Source organism: Gobio gobio (genome assembly GCF_949357685.1).
Source record: "Gobio gobio genome assembly, chromosome: 22".
Taxonomy (NCBI): domain Eukaryota; kingdom Metazoa; phylum Chordata; class Actinopteri; order Cypriniformes; family Gobionidae; genus Gobio; species Gobio gobio.
Window position 1 is genome coordinate 4,491,807 of NC_137118.1, and position 23,663 is coordinate 4,515,469.

The 23,663-nt window shown below is 40.1% G+C and overlaps 1 protein-coding gene across 3 annotated transcripts in view; it reads left to right on the forward strand.

Moving 5' to 3' along the window:
* Window positions 1-23,663, forward strand: part of robo3 (roundabout, axon guidance receptor, homolog 3) — a 214,961-nt gene that overhangs the window by 94,651 nt on the left and 96,647 nt on the right. Inside the window, exon 1 of one of the 3 annotated variants that reach the window (XM_079804831.1) lies at window positions 10,561-11,147. The exons of 1 other annotated variant lie outside the window; for it this stretch is intronic. In XM_079804831.1, the coding sequence (XP_079660957.1) occupies window positions 11,084-11,147 (64 nt within the window). In that variant the 5' untranslated portion in view covers window positions 10,561-11,083. Of the gene's footprint in view, window positions 1-10,560; window positions 11,148-23,663 lie in introns of those variants that run through there. One more of the 3 variants, XM_079804830.1, reaches the window with a different exon arrangement.

The following is a 23,663-nucleotide window of genomic DNA, read 5'->3' on the forward strand; positions in this document are numbered from 1 at the left end:
AGTAGCAATTTGGCGGGTTTTGGGCTAGTTTTGAGTAGCAATTTGGCGGGTTTGGGGCTAGTTTTGAGTAGCGATTGGGCTTGTTTTGGGCTAGTTTTGAGTAGCAATTGGTCGGGTTTTGGGCTAGTTTTGAGTTGCGATTGGGCTTGTTTTGAGTAGCAATTGGGCGGGTTTTGTTTTGAAAACCTGGCAACCCTGTCGAAATCTTGTCGTTCCAATAGGAATCCACTCGATCGGGAATTGTATGCGATTTCTATGTGAGCGGTGCTTTACACTCTTGACAAAAGACCTTTCTTGCTCATGAAATGTTTCCGCACCTTAATAGGAATGAGCTCATTGAACTAAAAAAAAACCTAGCTTTTTCTCAAAGCCATCCAATTAGCAGCCATCATTGAGAGGCATGTGTGTGCAAGTCGATCTTACATAGTTCCTGTGCCAAGAGTGTATGTGGCCCTATTAGATAATTAGCTCTTGAAACCAGTCGTTTCCTTTGAAAACCAAACCTGCTAACATATAAGGGGTTAATGTCCGACTTTGCCCCGATTCTGTGCTGTTGTGCCGCACATATGACGCTAACAGAAGGGGCTCGGTCGTCTGATACACACCAATTTCAGTCTCTTTCAGGATGGTGGAGTAGAACAGAGGGACCTTCTCGCTTCACAGAGCTACAATTAAGGGGGCCTCAAACAGAGGGGCTCAAAGACAAAGACAGAGAGAGAGCGAGGTAGACCGAAAGAGAGAGAGAGAGAGAGAGAGTGATAGACAGGCAGGCAGAGGTTGGGAAAGTGGAATATTAATGCATCGGGGAGCAACAGGAAATTGGGCATCTAAATGTGTGCCCGTGTCCCCCGGGATGATTAGTAGCAGCCAATCTCATTCAAAAGCAGATCAATGAGGAGATATATTGTCATTTTCCAGGCGCACCCTCTTAATCAATTAATCTATAATAAGAGCGGCGCATCTTAAAGGGCCAGCGTTAGCATGTTTTGTGTTGTGTGTCATATCTGTTCATGCATTTGAGAAGGCATCAATTTCATACATTTCTGAACGGTTTAAGCTGGCAAATATAGCTGATTGAATTTGATTTGATTTTGGGCTCAGGTCACGGTGTAATCAAGCAAATTGGTCTCAATCAAAGGGCAGCAAATAAACACAATCTCGCCAGGTCTTTTTGTCTCTTTTTAAGCCTTTGTGCACTTTCTTTTGATTCCATCTGTCTTTTGGCAGCCTTCCCTCACGTTCAACTGTCATATGCAACACTGCTTTGGGCGTGTGGGGGAGTCGGATCCGTTTCCGTTACATAAGGACTCAGTGTATTGCTTTTCGCATTAAATGACATTTGGTCTCAGCGATCTGTCAGTCTCCATGGCGATCGCAATGTGACGGCCAGTCGATATCTTGTCAGGAAGAGATACGCCGGACACATGTACAAAGCATGTCGATGTGTGGTTTAGGTCTTTGTGATTGTCACCAGGATGTGACGTCGCTTATTTTAGTTGTTTTGCTTGTAAATTCATTTGGTTTAAGATTATTTTCATGTTGTCTGTGTTGGTTTTCTTTAAAGGAATATTCTGGGTTTAATACCAAATTTAAAAAGTGAAGCTAAATCGATAGTATTTATGGAATATTGTTAATAATAATACTCCCTTGTTTTCTTAAAAAAACAGAAGCAGAAATTGTGTTAACATTGAGGCACTTACAATGGAAATAAATGGGGACTTTTTTGAGGATTTCAATGCAGAAATTTAAGACAAAAGCAACATTTTATTATATATAAACAGATGTAAATTATACTTTTTTACAGTTGTTCTATAGGGTATTATATTTTCATGCTAACAAGAGTATAAAATTGGATTGAATTTCTCACAAAATAGATTAGTAAGCCATTTTAATTTCACATTATATCATGTTGGCACAATTTTTTTAAATATTGGTATTTTTTTTATTATTATAACATTTTGTGGCTATTAAAACAGACAGTATTTTAAAATGTACAGAATGGCCCATTCATGTCCGTTGAAACGAGCCTCATTTTAACAAATTTTCTTCAAAATGTTTATTTTTTCCCTATTCACAAATGCTTTAATTTGAGCTTTAACTTGTACAGAGAACCCTGATATTTCCTGCGATTCCCCCTGTAATCAATAATTTCATCCCTTAAAACTCATCTTTGATCAACAAAATGACATTTTTGTGTTTGTTTTTCCTGTGAAAAAAACGTGCAACTCTACACACTTCCTTAATTTAGTATATGCGGAGTCATGAATATGTAAATGAGCCACGCCTCCACTCACTCACAGCTCAGAGATCCACTCGCTCAACTTTACTCAAGTTACTGTAGTAAACGCTGCTCAATGGTGTCGCTCTTTACCACATCAGACACATAACGGTTATTAATATGATTAGCTTTTTGCTTGACTACATTATCAAACAGCTGATAATGTGTTGCTAATGTTACACAATAATGTCTCAGCATCCTTAGAAACACTCATAGAACGTCAGTGGAGAAAGGCATATAGTTTGTCATAACATACATCATATACATAATTCACACGCTATAAAATATACCATGATAACCTGTTTCTCTTGAAACTCCTCTGCTTCAGAGTTAATGATATGCTAAAGCCCCGCCCACACGCTGACGTAATTGGTTAGTTTGTGACATCAGAAACAGCAGCGATTTCAAACCGTGCTTTTGAGACTCTTTGGTTCAGTGCAGTTTTACTCAGCAATGGGGTTGACATGAATTATTTGCGCATATTAAAAACACCACATAGGCTTGATACACATCGATAAACATTTGAATACGTCACATTTGTGTGTTCATTTGTTCTTTGGGATGTGCTGAGCCTTAAATTCACAGTGTCAGATGGCTTGGCCCTTGTCCAGTGTGAGTTGTCAGGTGTTCATGGTGCGGCTGATCAGTGTAATAAATCACGTTCGGCTGGCACAGACTCAAGCGGCTGTATGGTGGATGGGCTAATTGCTTATAGTGCTATAGCGTTTGCGGAACGTTTTCTGCTGTCAGTGGTGATTGCTCAACACTGATATGATGTCTGATACGTTGCCACCAAGGTGCGTTTTTTTCTTTTCATCTCTGCACAGCTTAGAGAAATTCTTCCCCATCACCTTATTTGAAAGGTTAAGTTAATTTCTATTGATAAAGCCTCTGGATTGGCTGTACATAATGGCGTCTTTCAATCGGGTGTGTAAATTAGTCGAAGGGGTTGCTCGAGGCATGCTTTTCACTGTCATTTATCATCTTTGAGGAGGAGAAGAACCCAATGAAACAAAGACATTGATTTAACCGGCCTGTGTTTTCCATTGCGTAAAACTCGTCACGAGTTCTCCAGATGTTAAATAACACGAAGGGAGAGTGTCTGTGCCCTCAACGTGCGAAAGATTGAGCAACTCATTGTTAGCTTTTATAAATGCAATGATAATCTGTCATCTGCAGCGATGTTCTCCCGACTCCCGCTCTCGGCGTACTCCTGCGACTGTTGCTTAATGGCATCATTAAGACGTGATGATGTGATGTCGCCATATCTCTCGCGCTAATGTGATTATTCAGCTAAATTCACAGACTGCACGCCCGTCCTCGCGCATCCAGCTGATGTTTTATGGTGGTCGGCGCATGCCGCATCAGTCATAAGAGAGTTGAAATGTATTTAGGGGAAAACGGAATCATGTTTTATTCAATTACATGCTGAAGCTCAATTAATCAGTTTTTGCAATTAAGTTAAACTTGCTCATGCATCATACATGAGGACAGTATCAAGGGTAGTCGCTCCCTGTGTACTCCAGGCGCCGACTGTCCTCCACTGTGAACATAATGGAAGAGAATATATTACATTAGGAAAATTAAGATAAATACAAGCCCTAACTTGCATGTTGAGCTTTCAGCCTGGAAATTAACATGAAATGCAATTTGTTGGTTAATATTTGAGCAAATACAGTGTCATTATGGAGGAGAAAATGGCATGGATGGACAGAGTGAAATGCGGGGAATACAAAACAGCCGTCTTTTCCCTGTTTAGTGATTCATTGCTGTTATTTGCCAGGGCTGAATCCTCCGGTATCATCCGCCATCATTACCTGCCGCAGACAGAGGCTCTTCTGTGTCGTGTCTCATTGTCTGCACCTCATACCACACTGATATACCTCTGATATTGCTTTTCACTTCTGATCTAGTCATTCCCATGAAACAATGGCATTTCTGTGATTGATGATTTGCTTAGAGCCCCGAGTCTTCAGGGACTGATTTTTTTTTTTTTCGGAGACGGACCAGAATTTAAAGGTAATGATAAAATGAATTGCACAATTTTCCTGCACCTCGACCTATAGGCTCTTAATTTTAATAAAAATGATTAAGCTTTATATATCAAAATGGATCACTAGTTGCTCTTAAAGGAATAGGTCAAACCTGTATGGCTTACTTTGTTCTTGTGGGACAAACTCTTTTCCATACATTGAAAGTGAATTGGGTATGAAGGGTTGCCAAATTCCAAAAATGCACCATAAAGCAATGATACAAATCTATTAAAGGTACAATATGTAAGATTTTTGGATTAAAATATCCAAAAACCACTGTTATATATTTTGTTGACTGCATATTTTGCATGATCCCAAATGTTTCCTAGAACATGTTTAAATCCAGAGAAATAAGCAATTTTAACCAGGGCATGGACTGTGCGTTGCCTATCAATGACATCATACCTGCGTTACCCTCAATTTCCGGTTTTATTTTGTAGAAACCATGGAAACACCAAAGCCGCTTTAATATATGATGTGTTTTATTAGACACTGTTTGGATCATTCATGGACAGAAAACGAATCATTGTTTTCCAGCTCAACACAGTTCGTCTTATTCTTTAAATCTGGTGTTGTTGATTTACCGCGAGTGCCATGTTTTACCGCCTAATATGATCTCGCTCACTGCAGTGTGAACAAGTGTCTCATAGTAGCGCAGAGCGAACGCACAGAGTAGCATTATAACATCACTTTAAAGGACAACTCCGGTGAAAAATGAACCTAGGGGTAATTAACACATGGTTACCGAGTAGATCGTTCTCTGGGATGCGTTTTCATGAAAATCGGATGTAAAGAGTTTTATCTCTAAAAACAGATTAGCTTATAACGCTAGTATATGGGCCACAGAATAAGTAAAATTAAATCGCTAGTTAATACCACTAACAAAGCTCAAAATAGTCTCACGTTAACACGGGAGCATAATGAGGGTCCCTACATGCAAACCGAAGCATTGAGAACGTTGTAAGTGTGCAAACAGTTTAATAAGAAGATACTTTATAAAGACAGTACATTACGCGTATACAGACAGGAGCCATCTTGGAAAACAGTCTCGACGAGTCGAGCCACGAACGCTGTGCTAAGTGATGAACTGTGACTTGGAATCTCATATGGTTCGTATCGCACCATAAAAAGCACAAACACGAACCATTTTCTTGTACACGTACTGTTCACTCGCCTTTTCACAACTTCTGATTCGTTCACATCTCACATGTACAACCCCTTTTCCGGCAACAACATTTCACGCGAGATTCACCTCTTGGAGTGAAAATGCTTGAGCTATGTTTTTGTTAAAAATATTGAAAGTATGGGACACCTTCTTCCCTTGTAGATAGTCAACCATATATTTTAATAAAGAGATATAATTCATGCATTTCCATGTAATTAGATTTCACAAACTTAATTCCTATCGACCAGCTCACTTAGCACAGCGTTTTCCAAGATGGCTCCTGTCTGTATACACGTAATGTACTGTCTTTATAAAGTATCTTCTTATTAAACTGTTTGCACACTTACAAAGTTCTCAATGCTTCGGTTTGCATGTAGGGACCCTCATTATGCTACCGTGTTAGTGTGAGGCTATTTTGCAACCTGGTCTCATTGTGAAAATGTACCTCTGGCAACGTTTTTGCAAACCGCCAAAATACGTACCAATAAGTACATATCTCTGCAGTTTCAAAGTGAAATGAACACTAGAGGCAGTAAAACAGCAAGCACTTTTTAATCGGGTTTTTTTCCCCATGTAAATTAATAAATTTTGTAGTTTGCGTCACTTAATCCGCTCCATATGCTCGGCTTTTTTTATGTAATAAGTTTGCTCAGTAGCTCAGCTGGTACAGATTTGTACTTGTAATAATGAAAGCTCAGGTACGAATCCCGTGAAAGACAAGTCATGATAAAAGAGCTCAAAGATGAGTTCACACAAGCTAACAAGACATGGTTACTATTGTATTTTTGTCACATTTGCTTTTGTTAACACTATCGGTTAGGTTTAGGGTTTAGTGTAGGTGTACGTTAAAAAAACAATGTCACAAAACGTCAGATTGACGCTCATCTGTTCCGGGAAAAAAACGAAGCTTTTGGCGGCACCCAGTGGACATATCACTTTGAAACTGCAGTGATATGTACATATTGGTACGTATTTTGGGGTTTGCAAAAACGTTGCCAGAGGTACATTTTCGCAATGAGACCAGGCTGCTATTTTGAGCCTTTTTAGTGGTATTAACTAGCGATTTAATTTTACTTATTCTGTGCCCCATATACTAGCGTTATAAACTAATCTGTTTTCAGAGATAAAACTCTTTACATCCGATTTTCATGAAAACGCATCCCAGAGAACGATCTACTCGGTAACCATGTGTTAATTTAAAGGAGTTGTCCTTTAACACACTTAGATGTGTGTAATATGATAAAACAGTGTTGTGTTACTGCACATACGCATGAGCGGAAGAAGCGTAAGCGCTCGTCTGACAGAATAAAAGCTCCGCAAAGTCATCAAGCTACACCTTTGTTTTGAATAAGCGACCTCTAGTGGCGAAAAAATTACATATTGTGCCTTTAAATTCTGTATACATACGTTTTCAGTTCTCTTATCTCTTTATTAGTGCACCAGAGAGGGAAGATTTCTTATTTTAGTAATTTTAATATAATCTGTGAAGATTGTTGAAATCATATTTTTCAACTGTTCTCAAAATCTGAAGCATGGTCAAGTGCCTTCACTATGAAGACGCTAAAGGCACCCCTAGGCGTCAGAGTACTCCATTGATTTCAATGAGAAACCTTTGCCATCATACACAGACACGTTCGGCATGGAAACGTTATCGTCATGATGAAATTATATTGGGTTATGATTTTGCCAATATGACATGTTGGAGTGTGATTCTCAATTTAATCAGCCAGCATAATTTTATTTACATTTATTTTATTTACGCTGTTTGAACATGTAACCCAACCCCATCCCATCCCTAAACCTGCCCATGTGTGTATTATATGATATAAAACAGAGATATAACAGGCAGATACGCCTGCAGACACAATTTATTCAAAAAGAGCAAATATTTAAAGTGTTCTGAGGCCAAACGATTGATTTGTGTGAAGAAAACGAAAAGCGATCAGCCTCTCTGCCGAAGATCATGCACACATTACAATTAAAAAAATTGCCGCCTGAAGAAACGTTACTTCAGATTTCATAGTGAAATTGCATTGGTTCTCGTATGTCTCGTGACCAATTGTGTCATGCTAAAGAGTCGTGTGTATCATTTGAATGAGATATGACTGAGTGGAGTGTGTGCGTGTGTTTACGGAGCGGCGGGATCATCATTTCAGCGATTAAAACATTATGATCAACTCTGTTCTTTACATGAAGATATCGTATGACTTCAGAAGTTGAGAAGTGGGTAGGTTTAGGATAGGAGTTGGGTTAGTTGCTCCAAAATATAAAAGTAGCATGTAAATATTCATAAAAATATATCTGCTTTTAGAAATGCAAATAATTAAATGTCTTGATCTGACGCCTTGGGGTACTTTTAGCAGTGTGACTCGGAAGGCACTTGACCATGCTTCAGATTTTGACGCCTTGGGAGTGAGAATGGGTTGTATTTTTTCAGTCGTTTTAGGGTTTAAATTGTGATTTTCAGTAAATCTCTTTGGTTATTAACTGGTTATTATTAACGGGAGTTATTTAAATATCTAGGCCTGGTTTCCCAGACAGGGCTTAGATTACGCCAGGATTAGGCCTTAGTTCAATTAGGGCATTTAAGTAGCTTGTATGTTGATAAAAGCTACTTAAATGCCCTTAAATGCCTATTTAAAAAAAAATGGTGTGCATCTTTAGAAAAAACCATGACACTGACATCTGTGAGTGCAAGTTGCTTTCATTTAAAACAGCTCAAACATGCATTTTAGTCTGAGACTAGACTTAACGGATTAGTTCACTTCTGAATTAAAATTAAAATGTACTCCCATGTCATCCAAGATGTGCATGTCTTTTTTTTCTTCAGTTGAAAAGAAATTGAGGTTTTTGAGGAAAACATTTCAGGATTTTTCTCCATATACAATTACTAATGTGTGAAGTCATGGACGCTAGAGCCAAGATGAGCATTTGTGGTTAAAAAGTATATACGTTTTTATATTTTTTAGAAAATGGCCGATTGTTTTGCTTGATAAGATCCTTATTTCTGGTCTGGGATCGTGTCGAGCCCTTTAAAGCTGCTTTGAAACTGCAATTTCAACCTTCAACCCATTGGTGAACGTTGAGGTCTACTATGTGGAGAAAAAAAACTAAAAACCTGTCTTTCTTTTCACCTGAAGAAAGACAGACATGAACTTATTAGAAGATGATGGGGGAAATTTTAATTCTGAAGTGAACTACTGCTTTAAACCTTGTTTGTGAAACCAGGCCCTGTTTTAGAAGACTTGCTATATAATGCACGAGTTGACTGTCTTTGCAATCATTTTATGATGCTTTTGTTTTGTCAGTTTTGGAGTTCTACAATCCCGTCTCCATTAATTTCTATTGCATGGAAGGAAGAGTAAACATGCTTCAAAATATCTCCTTTTTTGTTCCACTGAAGCAAAAAACATGGAAGGGCAATGACAGATTTCTGTCTGAGCTATCCCTTTAAATGAGCTAATATGCTGTCTTTTGGACATAATAGCCCTGTTATTCTCAGAAAATGTGTGATCAACTAAGTATCTCACTCAAGGGGTTTTTAAAGGAATTTTTCAACCAAATTTTTTTATTTGCTCTCAACACAGAAAGGAGATGTAAGGCTCAATGACAGCCTCAGTATCAATTCAATTTTTATTTTACCCGAACACTGGGTTGTTACGTCTGACCCAAACACTGGGTAACACAAAAACTACCCAACACTGGGTTGTTACGTCTGACCCAAACACTGGGTAACACAAAAACTACCCAACACTGGGTTGTAATGTCTGACCCAAACACTGGGTAACACAAAAACTACCCAAACACTGGGTTGTTACGTCTGACCCAAACACTGGGTAACACAAAAACTACCCAAACACTGGGTTGTTACGTCTGACCCAAACACTGGGTAACACAAAAACTACCCAAACACTGGGTTGTTACGTCTGACCCAAACACTGGGTAACACAAAAACTACCCAACACTGGGTTGTAATGTCTGACCCAAACACTGGGTAACACAAAAATTACCCAAACACTGGGTTGTCACGTCTGACCCAGGATCTGGGTAACACAAAAACTACCCAAAAACTGGGTTGTTACGTCTGACCCAAACACTGGGTAACACAAAAACTACCCAAACACTGGGTTACACAAAAACTATCCAAACACTGGGTTGTTACGTCTGACCCAGGATCTGGGTTACACAAAAACTACCCAAACACTGGGTTGTTACGTCTGACCCAAACACTGGGTTGTTATGTCTGACCCAAACACTGGGTAACACAAAAACTACCCAAACACTAGGTTGTTACGTCTGACCCAAACACTGGGTTACACAAAAACTACCCAAACACTGAGTTGTTACGTCTGACCCAAACACTGGGTTACACAAAAACTACCCAAACACTGGGTTGTTACGTCTGACCCAAACACTGGGTAACACAAAAACTACCCAAACACTGGGTTGTTACGTCTGACCCAAGATCTGGGTAACACAAAAACTACCCAAACACTGGGTTGTTACGTCTGACCCAAACACTGGGTAACACAAAAACTACCCAAACACTGAGTTCTTATGTCTGACCCAAACACTGGGTAACACAAAAACTACCCAAACACTGGGTTGTTACCTCTGACCCAAGATCTGGGTAACACAAAAACTACCCAAACACTGAAAAAAATTAACTACATCTATTTTTGAAAGAGCTATCCCTTTAAATGAGCTAAAATGTTATTTTTGGACAGAAAAGGCCTATCACTCTCAGAAAATATGTGATCAACTAAGTTTCACATGCAAGGGGTTTTTAAAGAAATTGTTCAACCAAAAATTTAAATTCACTCTCAACACAGAAGGAGATGTTAGGCTGAGAGACAGCCTCAGTCTCCATTCACTTTCATTGTGTGGAATCATGATAATACAGTGAAAGTAAATGGTGACTGATGCTGTCATTGAGCCTAATATCTGGCGTAAGAAATAAAATGAAACATCATGAGGGTGAAACAACAAATCTATCCCTCACAACTCCTCAAGATCTCTGCAGGGTTGTGGGGAAATCGCGCTACTGGCCCTTTAAGAGCGCAGTTACCCCAGTGTGGGTAACTGAAGGGAGTCGGGGGGTGGGCTTGAGCCACGAGACAGTCGCCCGTGGACTCGGGAGTAGTAAATCCGTTCATTCACAGCGAAGGGAAGACCGCGGGGCAGCGGCTGAGAAGGAAATCTGCCTGTTAAAGAACGGATACTTTTTCCATACACAGGGAAAGCGCGAGAAGTAACATGTTTTGCCCGTGAAATGAATCCTGGAGGAAGTAAGAGCATCTGGGACGGACTGTGAGCATCACATCTCATCCGCTACATTGACTCTTTATCTGTCCAGATCAGCGCTCGAGCGCAACACAGCGCGGGCACGCAGGACGCGCACGAGAAGATGGAATATTTGTGATGCGCAGATCAAACCTACACAGTTTTTTATGTGTTTCAGGTCTAGTTTGTAAAGTTCTTCAATGTGACTGCCTGTTCAAACGCGTCTCCTCTCACTTCGACCGGATTGTAGCGCTTTTTGGATGATTTTAGGGACTGTTTAAGTCCGGATAAAGGCGACAGAAGCGGACTTTATATCTGAGGGTGATGGAGTTTCGCAGGACTTTAGATGCGCTGCTCGTTGCGTTTGCCCTCATCTGCTTATCTCAAGGTAAGCTGGAGAAAATGCAAAACGACATATCTTCTCTGGTGTCTCTAAACGTAAACATTGTCTTATGGGTGGTGGTATATTGCGAGGTGTTATTTAGGTTGTATGGTGATGATGCGCATCCTTTACACAGAGAGAGCCCTTATAGAACAGCTTTATAGCATGCATTTTGGTTTAATATTCAAAATATCGACATGCATTAGTTTAGATGTATATAACTTAAGTTAGGCTATAGTAAAATCAAACATTTTTGTATTTAATCACACAGGGTCTCATGTCTTTTAAGAGGGATATAACTTAAATATACAATAATGTTAGTGTAAACAAATGATTTATAGATTTAATGGTGTTTATACTTGAACAAATGGTCGAAACATACCAGTTTACAGTAAATGCATTTACTTTAGGACAGATCAGCGAGCATAATATTGAAAAACGGCAGTTTTATATAAAATATATCGCTTATTTTCACACGGTATTGGGTTTTTTCAGTCCTTAGAGTCTCAATGAGTCAATGATCAGACCAATGTTAGTTATTTTTTTATATTTTGGTTCTTTTGGACCCCCTGCGGGCAACCTTCATGACCCCTGGTTGCAAACAACAAGTCTTGCATAGCTTGAATTGGATCGTGCTTAGGTATTGCCGGCCAACATAAGCTCTGTTTTATGGGGTTGTAAACATTGCCTCTGTCCTCCAATATAACCGCAGACAGAATCTGCCACTGAGTCAAGGGCAGCATAGCCGTCAGACACGGGATGAAATGACACGCACCACTTTTTATTGGACTGGATCAGTCCAGTCTCAGTTGTGTTGTCAATACTGTGCTTGTTTCATGAGCAAACTCTTTTCGTCCTCTATAGCGGGCTCAAAAAGTGAGTCAGGATTAGTTTGGTGTAGTTTCCCACGCCTCTGACTTCGTAATCCGGTGCAGGTATGTGTCAGCGAGGGCCTGTCCCCTTTTGCCTTCTCACACCTGATAAGGATTGTGAAAGAAAGGCATCGAGTTACACGTCAAAGTTGTCATTTATGGATGCCTGATCTTTTCTGAGTGTTGTTGTTTGTTGCATTTGTAGCTCGAGGAGGACGTGTGTTTGCTCGGCTTCTTTTGAAGTCATTTTAAACAGCTGTGGGCTCTTCCCGGATTGTCCCCGAACATGCATTTAACGACTGCCGGCCTTTGACTCATTTTGGTCATGACGCCCTTTAAACCAGATGAACCTTGACTGCTTTTAAGCACAGCGTGTATTTGTGATGAACTGTATCTGCAGCCACTACATCCTATACCAGTGTTATTCAAATCTTGCCCTGGAGGGCCAATGCGCTGCAGAGTTTAGCTCCAACCCTGATCAAACTCACCTACCTGTGATTTTCTAATGAACCTGAAGACATTGATTAGCATGTTCAGGTGTGTTTGATTAGGGTTGGAGGTAAACTCTGCAGCGCATTGGCCCTCCAGGGCAAGATTTGAATAACCCTGTCCTATACCGTGTAAGCGTTTGATTGGCAGCATTTCAAAAGCTCTGCGACTTTTCGCATAAAGTGTGTCATTTAGGGTTTTCCTTTATACGCGACAGCTTATTTTGATGTCTTGCGTCTCCAGGACTGTCGTCGCTCCTTAGATCAGAAGCGAGGGATGTTTGCGTGTGTGTGTGTGTGAGAGGTGTGACTCAGAAAAGTCTGCGTCTCACGCTCGCGCGCACAGTTACTCCCTGTCTCCTCTGTGTAAACAGTGTGCTGTCGAGGGGCTGTCAATAAGGAGGGAGATAAATGCCGCATCTCCTACTGAGCAGGCTCTGATGTCTCAGTCTGATTTCTGTCCCGGCATATTCACGCTCTTTACTGGATCCTTGCCGGGAGACAAAACAGCTTGGCAGAATCTTTCCTGCACTCTTTTGTTGTTGCCTCTGAGATCTTACTCAGGAATTAATACTCGCCGCACCACAAACGTTCATTTTAATATGCTTCAAAAAGTGACACCTTTGATTAGAAGCGCGTATTTTTTTTTACAATCCAAGAGCGTAACTCATCTCCTAAAATAGCACGATTTTATCGCCTCCTCTTTGTGCAGCGAATGGCAGCTTTTTAATTGGTCAAAAAAGGAAGCCAGAAGCACATTCGGCTCTGGTTTTATGAGTCTAGCGCTGACAGGAAGTTTGAATTGAACCCTAAAGACATCGGCTATGGCTGGCGTGGCTGTGTGGGGGTGAATAGGGACACAAAACAATGCCTTGGCATCAATCTGTCCAACCTTGTGTCTCTGACCGCAGATGAAGACAGTTTAATGGCCCTGCGCATTAGTTCCAGTGGCTGTGGTGACCCTCAAAGCCGCATTCAAAATACGAAGAATCAGAAGGGCCTAAACTACTACCTAAGTTTACTACTAAGCGACTAGGACACTGTAAACCCGAATAAGTTGGCAAAACTAGGCAATCAAATTTAAAGTTGAAGTAAGCTGAACTTTTCATACATTTGAATTGCTCTGAACTTGAAATATTTGAGTAAGCTAATTCATACATTTAACTTAAAAATATCATGTAATCTCACATTTTAGTAGTGGAAACTTGACTAGCTTTAACTAGCTAATTCAATAAACGCCAGCTTACTAATTAGCATTAGTTGCTGAACGAGGACAGCAATATAATACATTTAACATCTGTTCTCAAACTAAGCTCATGCTCCACTCGTCACCAAAAAACATAACAGAAACTCTTCTAAACTAGCATAACAAAACATTAAACACTACTAAATATCCCACTTAACATTAATCTTGCACCAAAAAAACACTTAATTATGGCATTTACTGTCACTTTTGAGTGTCATTGCAAAGCATGCTGGGAAATAGAAATCCCAGCCCAGTTTCGGTTCAATTTAAGTTAGTTTAAATTAAAAGAAGCAAGTTCATAAAACTCAAAACAGTGAAACAATTCAGATTACTTAAAATATGTCCGTTTTGAGAACTAAAAGAATAAAAAAGTTCTAAATACTCATAAAAGTTAATTTGTTTGGACTAATTTGAGTTGGCTTTACTCAAACCCATTAATTATTTTGAGCGTTAGGGTTTACAGTGCACTCTAAAAAATGCTGGGTTAAATATAACCCAAGTTGGGTTAAAAATGGACCCAGCGATTGGGTTGTTTTAACCCAGCAATTAGGTTGTTTTAAGCAAACATTTAACCCAATCGCTGGGTTAAAACAACCCAATTGCTGGGTAAGTCCATTTTCAACCCAACTTGGGTTATTTTTAATCCAGAATTTTTTAGAGTGTGTAGTTTGGATTATAATTTGTTACCTTTTTCAGATGTTTTCTTGAAGTGACCGCTTGTTTATTACGTTTTCAGATGCGTGTTGTGGAAACCACGATCAAAAAAGTGGCATGCATACAAGGATTAATAGGTTTAAGGAGAGATCTCGTCAGAACATCTGCATAAACATCATTCATTTAGATACTGTGTTGATGGGATAAAAGTACATACCTTGCTTTTCATTATATCTTTCATTAATGAAAGATTTGTTTTTCTAATTTGGCACACTGACCCTGAATGAGGTTTGATATTTAGCTTCTCTTTCAAGAAATGTAGCTGCCTCTCTTTTTAATCAGAACATTTCTCACTACTGCGATATTGACATGCCCTACAGCAGTGGTTCGGTGATTCTCTTTCCCAGCCAATAACTCGATAGTAGGCAGCGTATATCAGCAACATTTCAAGAAGGTTCATGGTTGTTCCTGGGATCTTTCCAGTATCAAGTGTTTCACTTGACGGACTGTAACCTTGTCTTTTCATCCATCATCCAACCATATAACTAAAATAGCAAAAAGATCAATACCTGCTTAAATTAATCCACCCTGTACTGAGATATGCATGTACGGTATGTATGAATGTGTATATATAGCGTTTGAGCATATTTATTTAGTAGGCTAAGCTTTTGAAACACACATACATTAGCTGCATGTGTTTGTTGCTTTCCTAATCCAACAGCAAGGTATCACTGTAATCCTCTTTTGGGCTCTTTTTTTTCCTTCCCCCAAACCCCTCATGTTTTAGTCTTATTTTTTTCTGGCTCTCAAAGGTAGATTGTTGTGACTAGAGATGTCAATTTACACAAATTCCCATGATGGATCGTCGTTTAAATTAATGATCAATTAATCGTTAGCCTTAACAGTGCGATATGTGTCTACAGCATATATTCCTCACCGAATGAGAAGGGTTTTGAGTCTAAATAAAGGGCTAGTAGGATTGTAAAATCAGTCGATGTGATTGATCATTTATTAAATTACTTATTTAATATTCAAATATACCGACTAATACGTGTCACCAACGCCGCCTCAGATGCTAGTCAGAATGTGTGGATGCTCTTCCTGGAGCAACGCGCTGAAAACGCCAACTAGACCCAATGAATTCAAGACGATTTATTATAATAGTGTTCTCATTAATGTTATGTAATATGACACTTCTAATCAAAGTTATTATTAGTTGTGCATAGCTGCATGTCTCTGAATAAACGCATAAACTGAAGCTCTTTGCTAGCGCGCTATTTAACTTATAGAAATGCTATCCATATGAGATTAATCAGATATTTACAAAATAAACATAATATTATATTACAAATTAAATCTGCTAAAAATTACGCGAAGTGACATGCTATTCAGAATGTGTAACTCATAATAATAATAATTTGTTACATTTACATAGCGCTTTTCTAGGCGCTTTACATAGAACGGGGGAATCTCCTCAACCACCACCAATGTGCAGCACCACCTGATGATGCGACGGCAGCCATTTTGTGCCAGAACGCCCACCACAAACCAGCTGATTGGTGGAGAGGATGAAGCCAATCAGGATAGGTAGATTATTAGGAGGCCATGATGGACAGAGGCCAATGGGCAAATTTGGCCAGAATGCCGGGGTTACACCCCTACTCTTTATTGAAGGACATCCTGGGATTTTTAATGACCACAGAGAGTCAGGACCTCGGTTTAACGTCTCATCTGAAGGACGGTGCTTGTTACAGTATAGTGTCTCCATCACTATACTGGGGCGTTAGGACCCACACAGACCCCTGCTGGCCTCTCTAACAACTCTACCAGCAGAAGCCTAGTTTTCCCAGTTGGTCTCCCATCCGGGTACTGGCCAGGCTCAGCCCTGCTTAGCTTCAGTGGGAAACCAGTCTTGGCCTACAGGGTGATATGACCCTATGCAGGGTGTTTTGGACGCGCTCTTCCTGGAGCAACGCGCTGAAACACGGTAACTAAACCCAAATAAATCACAATGTTGTATTACAATATTGTTCTATTTATAATGTTATGTAATATAATTGTCCCAATAATAGTCATTATTAGTCATGCATTGCTGTTTGAGCTGCATGAGATGAAGCTGAAGATGATCACCGGTGCGCTTTACTACCATGTTAATTGTTAACCAAATGCATGCTATATGAGATTTAAAAAAAAAAAATATATATATATATAGGCCTACACAAAATAAACTCAATATTACAACAGAAGGCTGCGAATACACATGCAAGCAGTCATGATGGTGTAACTTAATTTCCTTGTGTCCTATACCTGTTCTATCTACATATATTCTCTGGCTCATCTTACATCAGTTCCCACACCAGCGATTTATAGATTATCATCAGAATATGCTTATCAATTACTTGAAGATAGTTAACTCATAAATTCATCATCTAATGTCCTGTCTCATTCTACATGTTGTCACGTCTTCTTGAGTCTCTCCATCATTGTCCAACTCCGGTTTGAACATAAAAAGCTGAACAGTTTCTGATATTTTCAGTGTGTGTGTGTGTGTGTGTGTGTGTGTGTGTGTGTGAGGTGATCAGAGCTGCTAACACGAGCTCTTGAAGCTCCGCCCTCTTCTTGAAAGGGGGCCGGACGGGAGCAGCAGCTCATTTGCATTTAAAGGGACACACACAAAACCAGTGCGTTTTTGCTCACCCTCAAAAAGTGACAAGTTTAACATGCTATAAAATATGATCTATATTTTTACATCTTGTAAAAAGGGGCATTAGGACCCCTTTAAACATGTAAATATACCTATTAGGATAAGCTTTGGATAGTATCAAGTGTGTTCTGCGGTTTATCTGTGTGTGTGGGCAGCTGTGGGGCACTGGGCAACATACCACTTACATAGCCAGACGAAGGAATCTTATACTATCCAGGCCTGGCACACAATTCCCACGGCCACTCATTTGATTATCGAATCGTTTTTGCGCCAAAAAATTACGATATTCTTCTTCATCCGCGCCTTCTGACAAGCAACACAGTATGACTGCTCATTATCAGGGCCTGCTGAGCCTAGATTACCACACTTTCACACTGAGTAACAACTCACTCCAACTCCTAAACAGCTGGCTTGTGCTTTGAGTGTTTACATGGTGCAACTGTGTTGTCCTTGGAGAAACGGAGACCTCTGGTCTGTGTTTTATGTGCTCGGTTTACTAGTTGATGCAAACAGACCTGGCTATTAGTGTATCTGTGTGTGTGTTGGGCACACTGTAAACAAAAGGGCCCGGGGCCGTGTGTGCTCTCTCATCAGGAGCTCCAATTTAATGACTCAGTCTCTATCTGCATGGGCACTGCTATTAGATTACCTTCATTAACACACACTTCTTTCTCGTTCTTTCCCCTCCTGGCGCCTCTGTTTACACACTTTTCATGCTGTTCAACTTCGTTCCTGTGCTCCTATTTGGCTTGGACTCCCCGTTATCCTCATCAGTGGTGATCTTTGTGTTGTTTCAGTAAATAACAGTTGCCGAGTTCAGAGGGCTATTAGACATGGACATTACGTGTGCGGTTGTCGTTTAATGGCCGTGTTGATCAAAATCGCAGCTTGGCAGAGCTGGAATTGGTCCTTGAGTGAAATGCAAAGAATGTTGTGAATGTTTTTCCACGGTGTGAGTATTCTTTGTCTTTGTCTCTGTCGGAGCGATTGAAGTGCTAACAGGCTGTTGTTCTTTTCACCACAGACGTGTGGCTGGACTTTGATATTATCAGCTCTATTATATGCTAAATAGTTTCTATTACAGCAGGAATCTGCTGCCTTCCCTGCTGAAAATATCATGATATATGCTTTTTGCTGGGTAGTTCTGAAGGACCAACATGAAACAGAGTTATTTGCTGTATGATTTATACTTGTTTTATTTCTATATATATATACATATATATACGTGTGTGTGTGTGTGTGTGTGTGTGTGTGTTTGTGTGTGTGTTTGTGTGTATATATATATATATATATATATATATATATATATATATGTATGTATTTATGTGTGTGTGTGTGTGTGTGTGTGTGTGCGTGCGTGTGTGTGTGTATGTATGTATGTTAATTTAATATAACTTTACAATATATAGAGAGAGAGATATAATGTTTGAGTTAATTTTTTTGTTGAATTGACAGCTTTTTACATTCAATATATATAAGTGCTGGGGAAGAACAATATGTTATATTTTTATTATTAAAAATAGATTTTTTGCATTTTATTATTAATTTAGATACAAGATAAATTATATATACAGTATATACATGCAAAAATGTATTTAATATATACATGCATGTGTGTGTATTTATCCAAAAGGGAGCAGAATCTAATTGAGCTCATGTTAAAATGGCCAACTTTACAGCAGAAGAACACATATTTACAGTCTGGTACAAATTGTGGTTTTGGTCTATTTATCTGATTTTGCCCTTCATGACGACTGAGGCGGTGATTTTTTTTTTATAACTCATTTGTTTACATTATATAAAGCCTTAAAGTTCTGCATAATTAAGGGCGTGGCCACTTTGAGTGACAGGTGGATTGCTGGTTGTCTGTTAGTCACCTCAGCTCCGCCCATGTCCCGCCTCTTTGCCCATTTTCTGTTATCCGGGAGCGATGACGCGCTGCCAAGATGGCAACGGCAAAACGACACAAACTTTTATTTTACATGCGATTATTCATGATAAATTTTTCCCCAGCACTATTTTATAATAATATAATATATATTTATTGAGATATATTGAGATATATTGTAACAGTGGTTGTACATTACAGTCTTGTTGCTCAGTGAAATTTTAGAGCCTAAGAAATGCAAATAATTTCAACCCTAAAATGTTGTATATTCAGTCGCTAACTCTCAGACCAGAATGAGAAATGAACCAGTGCTCTGGGCAAAACTGCCAACAAAAGTGACAGAAATGCCCCAGTTACCCAAAATAGGGCAAAAATGCTCCCAGAGGGAATTCTCTTTTATCTCATATCAAACATTTGATATATTTTAAATAAATATATGTAAAAATCCAATTTTCCAGACCTCATTACAGTGCAGTGTATTATAGCTTTAGTGTTACCCGTCTGATATTTGCGGTACAACTATATTCTATTTTCACTCTAAAAAAGGAAAGCAGTCTTATTAGTTTAGCTGCTTGTCAGCATTTGAATGCACAACGAAATGATGCAGTCCATTAATTGGTCTTTTATCTCGTGTGCCTTTCTCAAGTAGGAAATTCTTCCCTCCCTACATGTCAGTCTTCAATCAGGACGGCTCATGTCCATGACCAACCCAGTGAGTCATTCTTATGCAAAACACCCACCATCTCTACAAGCACCACTTGACTTAAATGTTAAACCTGTTAAAAGTGTGAATCACTAATTGAAAGCGATTCAGCTGTGTATCTCACCAGTGCAGTGCCATATGTTGCAGATCTTCAGAAACACTCACAGGTTAAGTCCAGTGCTAAGGGAAGCCTAGGGGTTTTCCTACCCCTCATCTTGGCCATTTCCTCCTGCAATCATCAGCCATCAGAGCAACAAGAACACATCCTGAATGTGATATGTTATCTCCAGGACCTCAGGGGAAGATATGCAGAGTTCCCACTGTGCTGGGAGTAGACAAATGTTGAATATAGGCCTAATCATCGTCCCATTCGATGCACGCTTTCCCTGAGCATGTATTTAACATGAAGCCTGTCCCGTATTGTGCAGACTACGCCCTAGTCCTTTTCATCTTTGTCTGTTTGACTTTCAAAGATCCAGTTCATGAATAGTCAGGTCGGCTCCCGATTGAAGGCCTGGCTATTGAATACTGAAAGAATTTTAAAGAGGCTGTATAATTTTTGATGAGAAGAAAGTGACTTCAAAGCCTGCTTACACTTTGTTTTACCTTTTCCCTGGAATTTGACCTGAAGCTGAAAATGGCAGTGTTAAGGGATCAGGAGACGCAGCGGTCTTCTGAGGGAACTTCGCTTGTGCTTAAAAGCGACTGGTGTGAATAGCAGAAAAAAAAGATGGGGTTTGTCAAAACATCTAGATCTGCCGTACTCTACAGAAACTGCACTTCCTGATAAATGTGCGGTTCTGTGTGGGCCTCAGCTTGGGGTCAAGCGGAAAGTGCGAGGTGGGATTAATCCAGCGGAACGCCGTGCACCGCTAGGAGGACCAGGAAGCTGATGCTATCTCAACCGGTCTTGGTATGCTATTCGCCCCAACCGGGGCACTGAAAAGGTCCAGACAACACGGAGCAGCTGGGACGGGGCTCCACTGTCGCCACCATGCACAATTTATCTTTCATTCCCTACTTCTTCCTCTATGGAAGAAGTCGACGCCCCCCCTTGAGATATGCGATATGCCATTGACATGTATTCCAGATGTGTTTTTCTTTGGCCAGGAGAGTTTGAGTTACTGGGAAAACAGACTGTGGTATTATTGTACCGCCTTCATAGAGGGTTTGTACTAGGGGTTCAATTTACTCGCGGTTCGGTTTTTATCACGCTTTCGGTAGTGTTTGGTATGTGCTATGTTCAGGGAAATTAGCTATATTACACTGTCAAATAAAAATGAAGAAAATAAGAACATATAATCAAACTACAAGCTACACTCAAAAAAAAAGGTTCTATATGGCACCAAAAATGGTTCTTGGCTCGTAATCATAGGGGAACCTTTTTTAGTGCTATATAGCACCAATTTTGGTTCTTCAGCGGTTCTTCAGAGGTGCTATATAGCACCTTAGTCAAAGACCGGTGAAGAACCTCTGAAGAACCACTGAAGCACCAAAAGGTTCCCCTATGATTACGAGCCAAGAACCATTTTCGGTGCCATATAGAACCTTTTTTTTTTTTTTTTTTTGAGTGTACAGCACAAATGCATACAATAGAGCACAGATGCATATAAACTAAACTGTGCTTTTCAGGTTTCTAACAGTAGTTACAGAAATTGAATAAAGTAATCATATATAAAATAACATGATGTTCACTGTATAAAGATGAATCATTATTGAAGTTGCAAAAGCTAATCAGTCAAGAGCAGTGAGGGATTTCTTTGTCATTTGTTGTTTGATTAACATTAAAAACACGGACAGCATGAAAAGGCTTCTTTCCCTTTAAGAAATAAAGCACGGATCCAGTACATACTGTTACACGTTGACGTTTTACTTAAGACATAACCTACTATGTTTGCTAGGATACTCGCCAAGACGGGCATGTTCACATACTTTTTGTGTGAATTTGTCCATTCAAGTGCAAGACTTGAAAGAGAACTCAATATTTGCGCGTTATGCCGAGTTCAGACTACACTGGTCGGATCACTGCTCTTTTCTCACTGCATTACTATCTGGGGTTACATTCAGTTGCTGCTGTGTTAACACCAAGCGGCAACCTCCCCCAGTTTCTCTTGAAGCCAATACGGAAGTGACTTAAACTGCAATTCATCGACTGGCCACTAGAGACAGACTCCAGAAGGAGCAGAATCTCATTGAGCTCATGTTAAAATGCCCAACTTTACAGCAGAAGAACTCATGTTTACAGTCTGGGACAAACTGTGTTTTTGGTCTATACGGCTAATTTTGCCCTTCATGATGACTGTGAGGAGGGTGAATTTTTTTATAACTTATTCGTTTACATTATATAAAGCCTTACAGTTCTGCATAATTAAGGGCGTGGCCACTTTGAGTGACAGGTTGATTGCCGTTTGTCTGCTGTCTGTTAGTCATCACGTCACCTCAGCTCCGCCCACGTCCCGCCTATTTGCCCATTTTCTGTTATCCGGGAATGATGCGCTGCCAAGATGGCGACGGCCAGCTCGACCCGACTTTACACTTCAGAACTGCTCATCAGAATCCTATGGGTGACGTCACGGACACTACGTCCATATTTTTTTACAGTCTATGGTTAACACTGACCGATGGATCGGCGACTGCATGACTGTACAAGAGGAAGAATCGCTGACAACTCTGTCTCGTCCACAAACTACGTTTCACAACCAAACACACACGAGAAGTGAAGGAAACAACGCAATATCACACGTGCGCAAGACTGGAATTGTTCTTAAAAATATAGACTGCAAAAGTTTGCGATTTCAAATTGCCTGTGCGCTGATTCGCAGCGAAAAGGAGAAAAAGAAAAAAGATTATGGTGGATGAAATGGTTGGGGAGACGCGGCGATCAAGGTTTGTGTTCTGCAAAGACAGTTTTGCAGTGTGCTGTTGTTGCGGCTGGTCAAGCAAATGTTTGTGCTTTGTTTCTGTTTGATATCATTGTAAATATATCTATTAAAATACAGATATTCTGGTCTATAACTCCTCCTGAACATCTCTCTGCCCTGTATCTTGCTCTCTCATTGGCTGTAGGTCATCGCCGATGTCCTTTTCAGTCAGAACACATTTCACACAGCAGGAATCACAGACAAGTCCAGATATTTAGCATGCCAAATATCTCATGGGCGTTGGGGACCGTGTCTTTGATCATTACCACTCGCACTCGCGTGAATGGGCACAGATTTGCCTATGATTTCAGGCATTTGTCTGCGATTTTGCAAAACCTGCCGGCGAGTCAAAATCGTGCAGTGTGAACTCAGCATTACGCGCCATGTGCGCGCTTCAGATGAGTGCACACACACACACACAAATTTCCTCTCAGCGCACGCAAGTTCTCTTTTGCGTCTTGCTCTTGAATGTTTACATTGGAATGGCTTAAATGAGTTTAGTTTAAACACAAATAGGTCTCACCAACACCAGGTGATGACGCTGGGTCATGATCGAGCATACGCACTCGCATACAAGAGTGACTGTTTTGTCCACCCTTTTTGATCATCGCTGTTGTAATGTATTGGGAAGCCAGAATGTGTACTATCGACAGAGACATACATGAACCTAACTCCTGTTATTTTCAACAAACCTTATTATAGATGCGTCGTCAGATGTGAGATGAACGGGAAGGTACCGAACCGTGGGTGGAGAACGGTACGGTTCGACCCCTAGTTTGTACAATCTGAATGAACCCAGGCGAGTGTGTCCCAGAGTACTGATACATATCCGAGTATGTGAGGCTACTACAATCTTTAGATATTCTGGAAATGCCCTCACACTAAAGGAATGAACTAGTTTGGCAAGTACAGGGTGACCAAGAGGTTGTTTTTTACGCTTCATGGCTTGATCACCTGAGGCGACTCACAGCTCAGGGTTTAGGGTCAGCACTTAAAGAGATTCTCACTAACAGGTCGGACCGCTGAAAGAATCGCATTTATCCCCC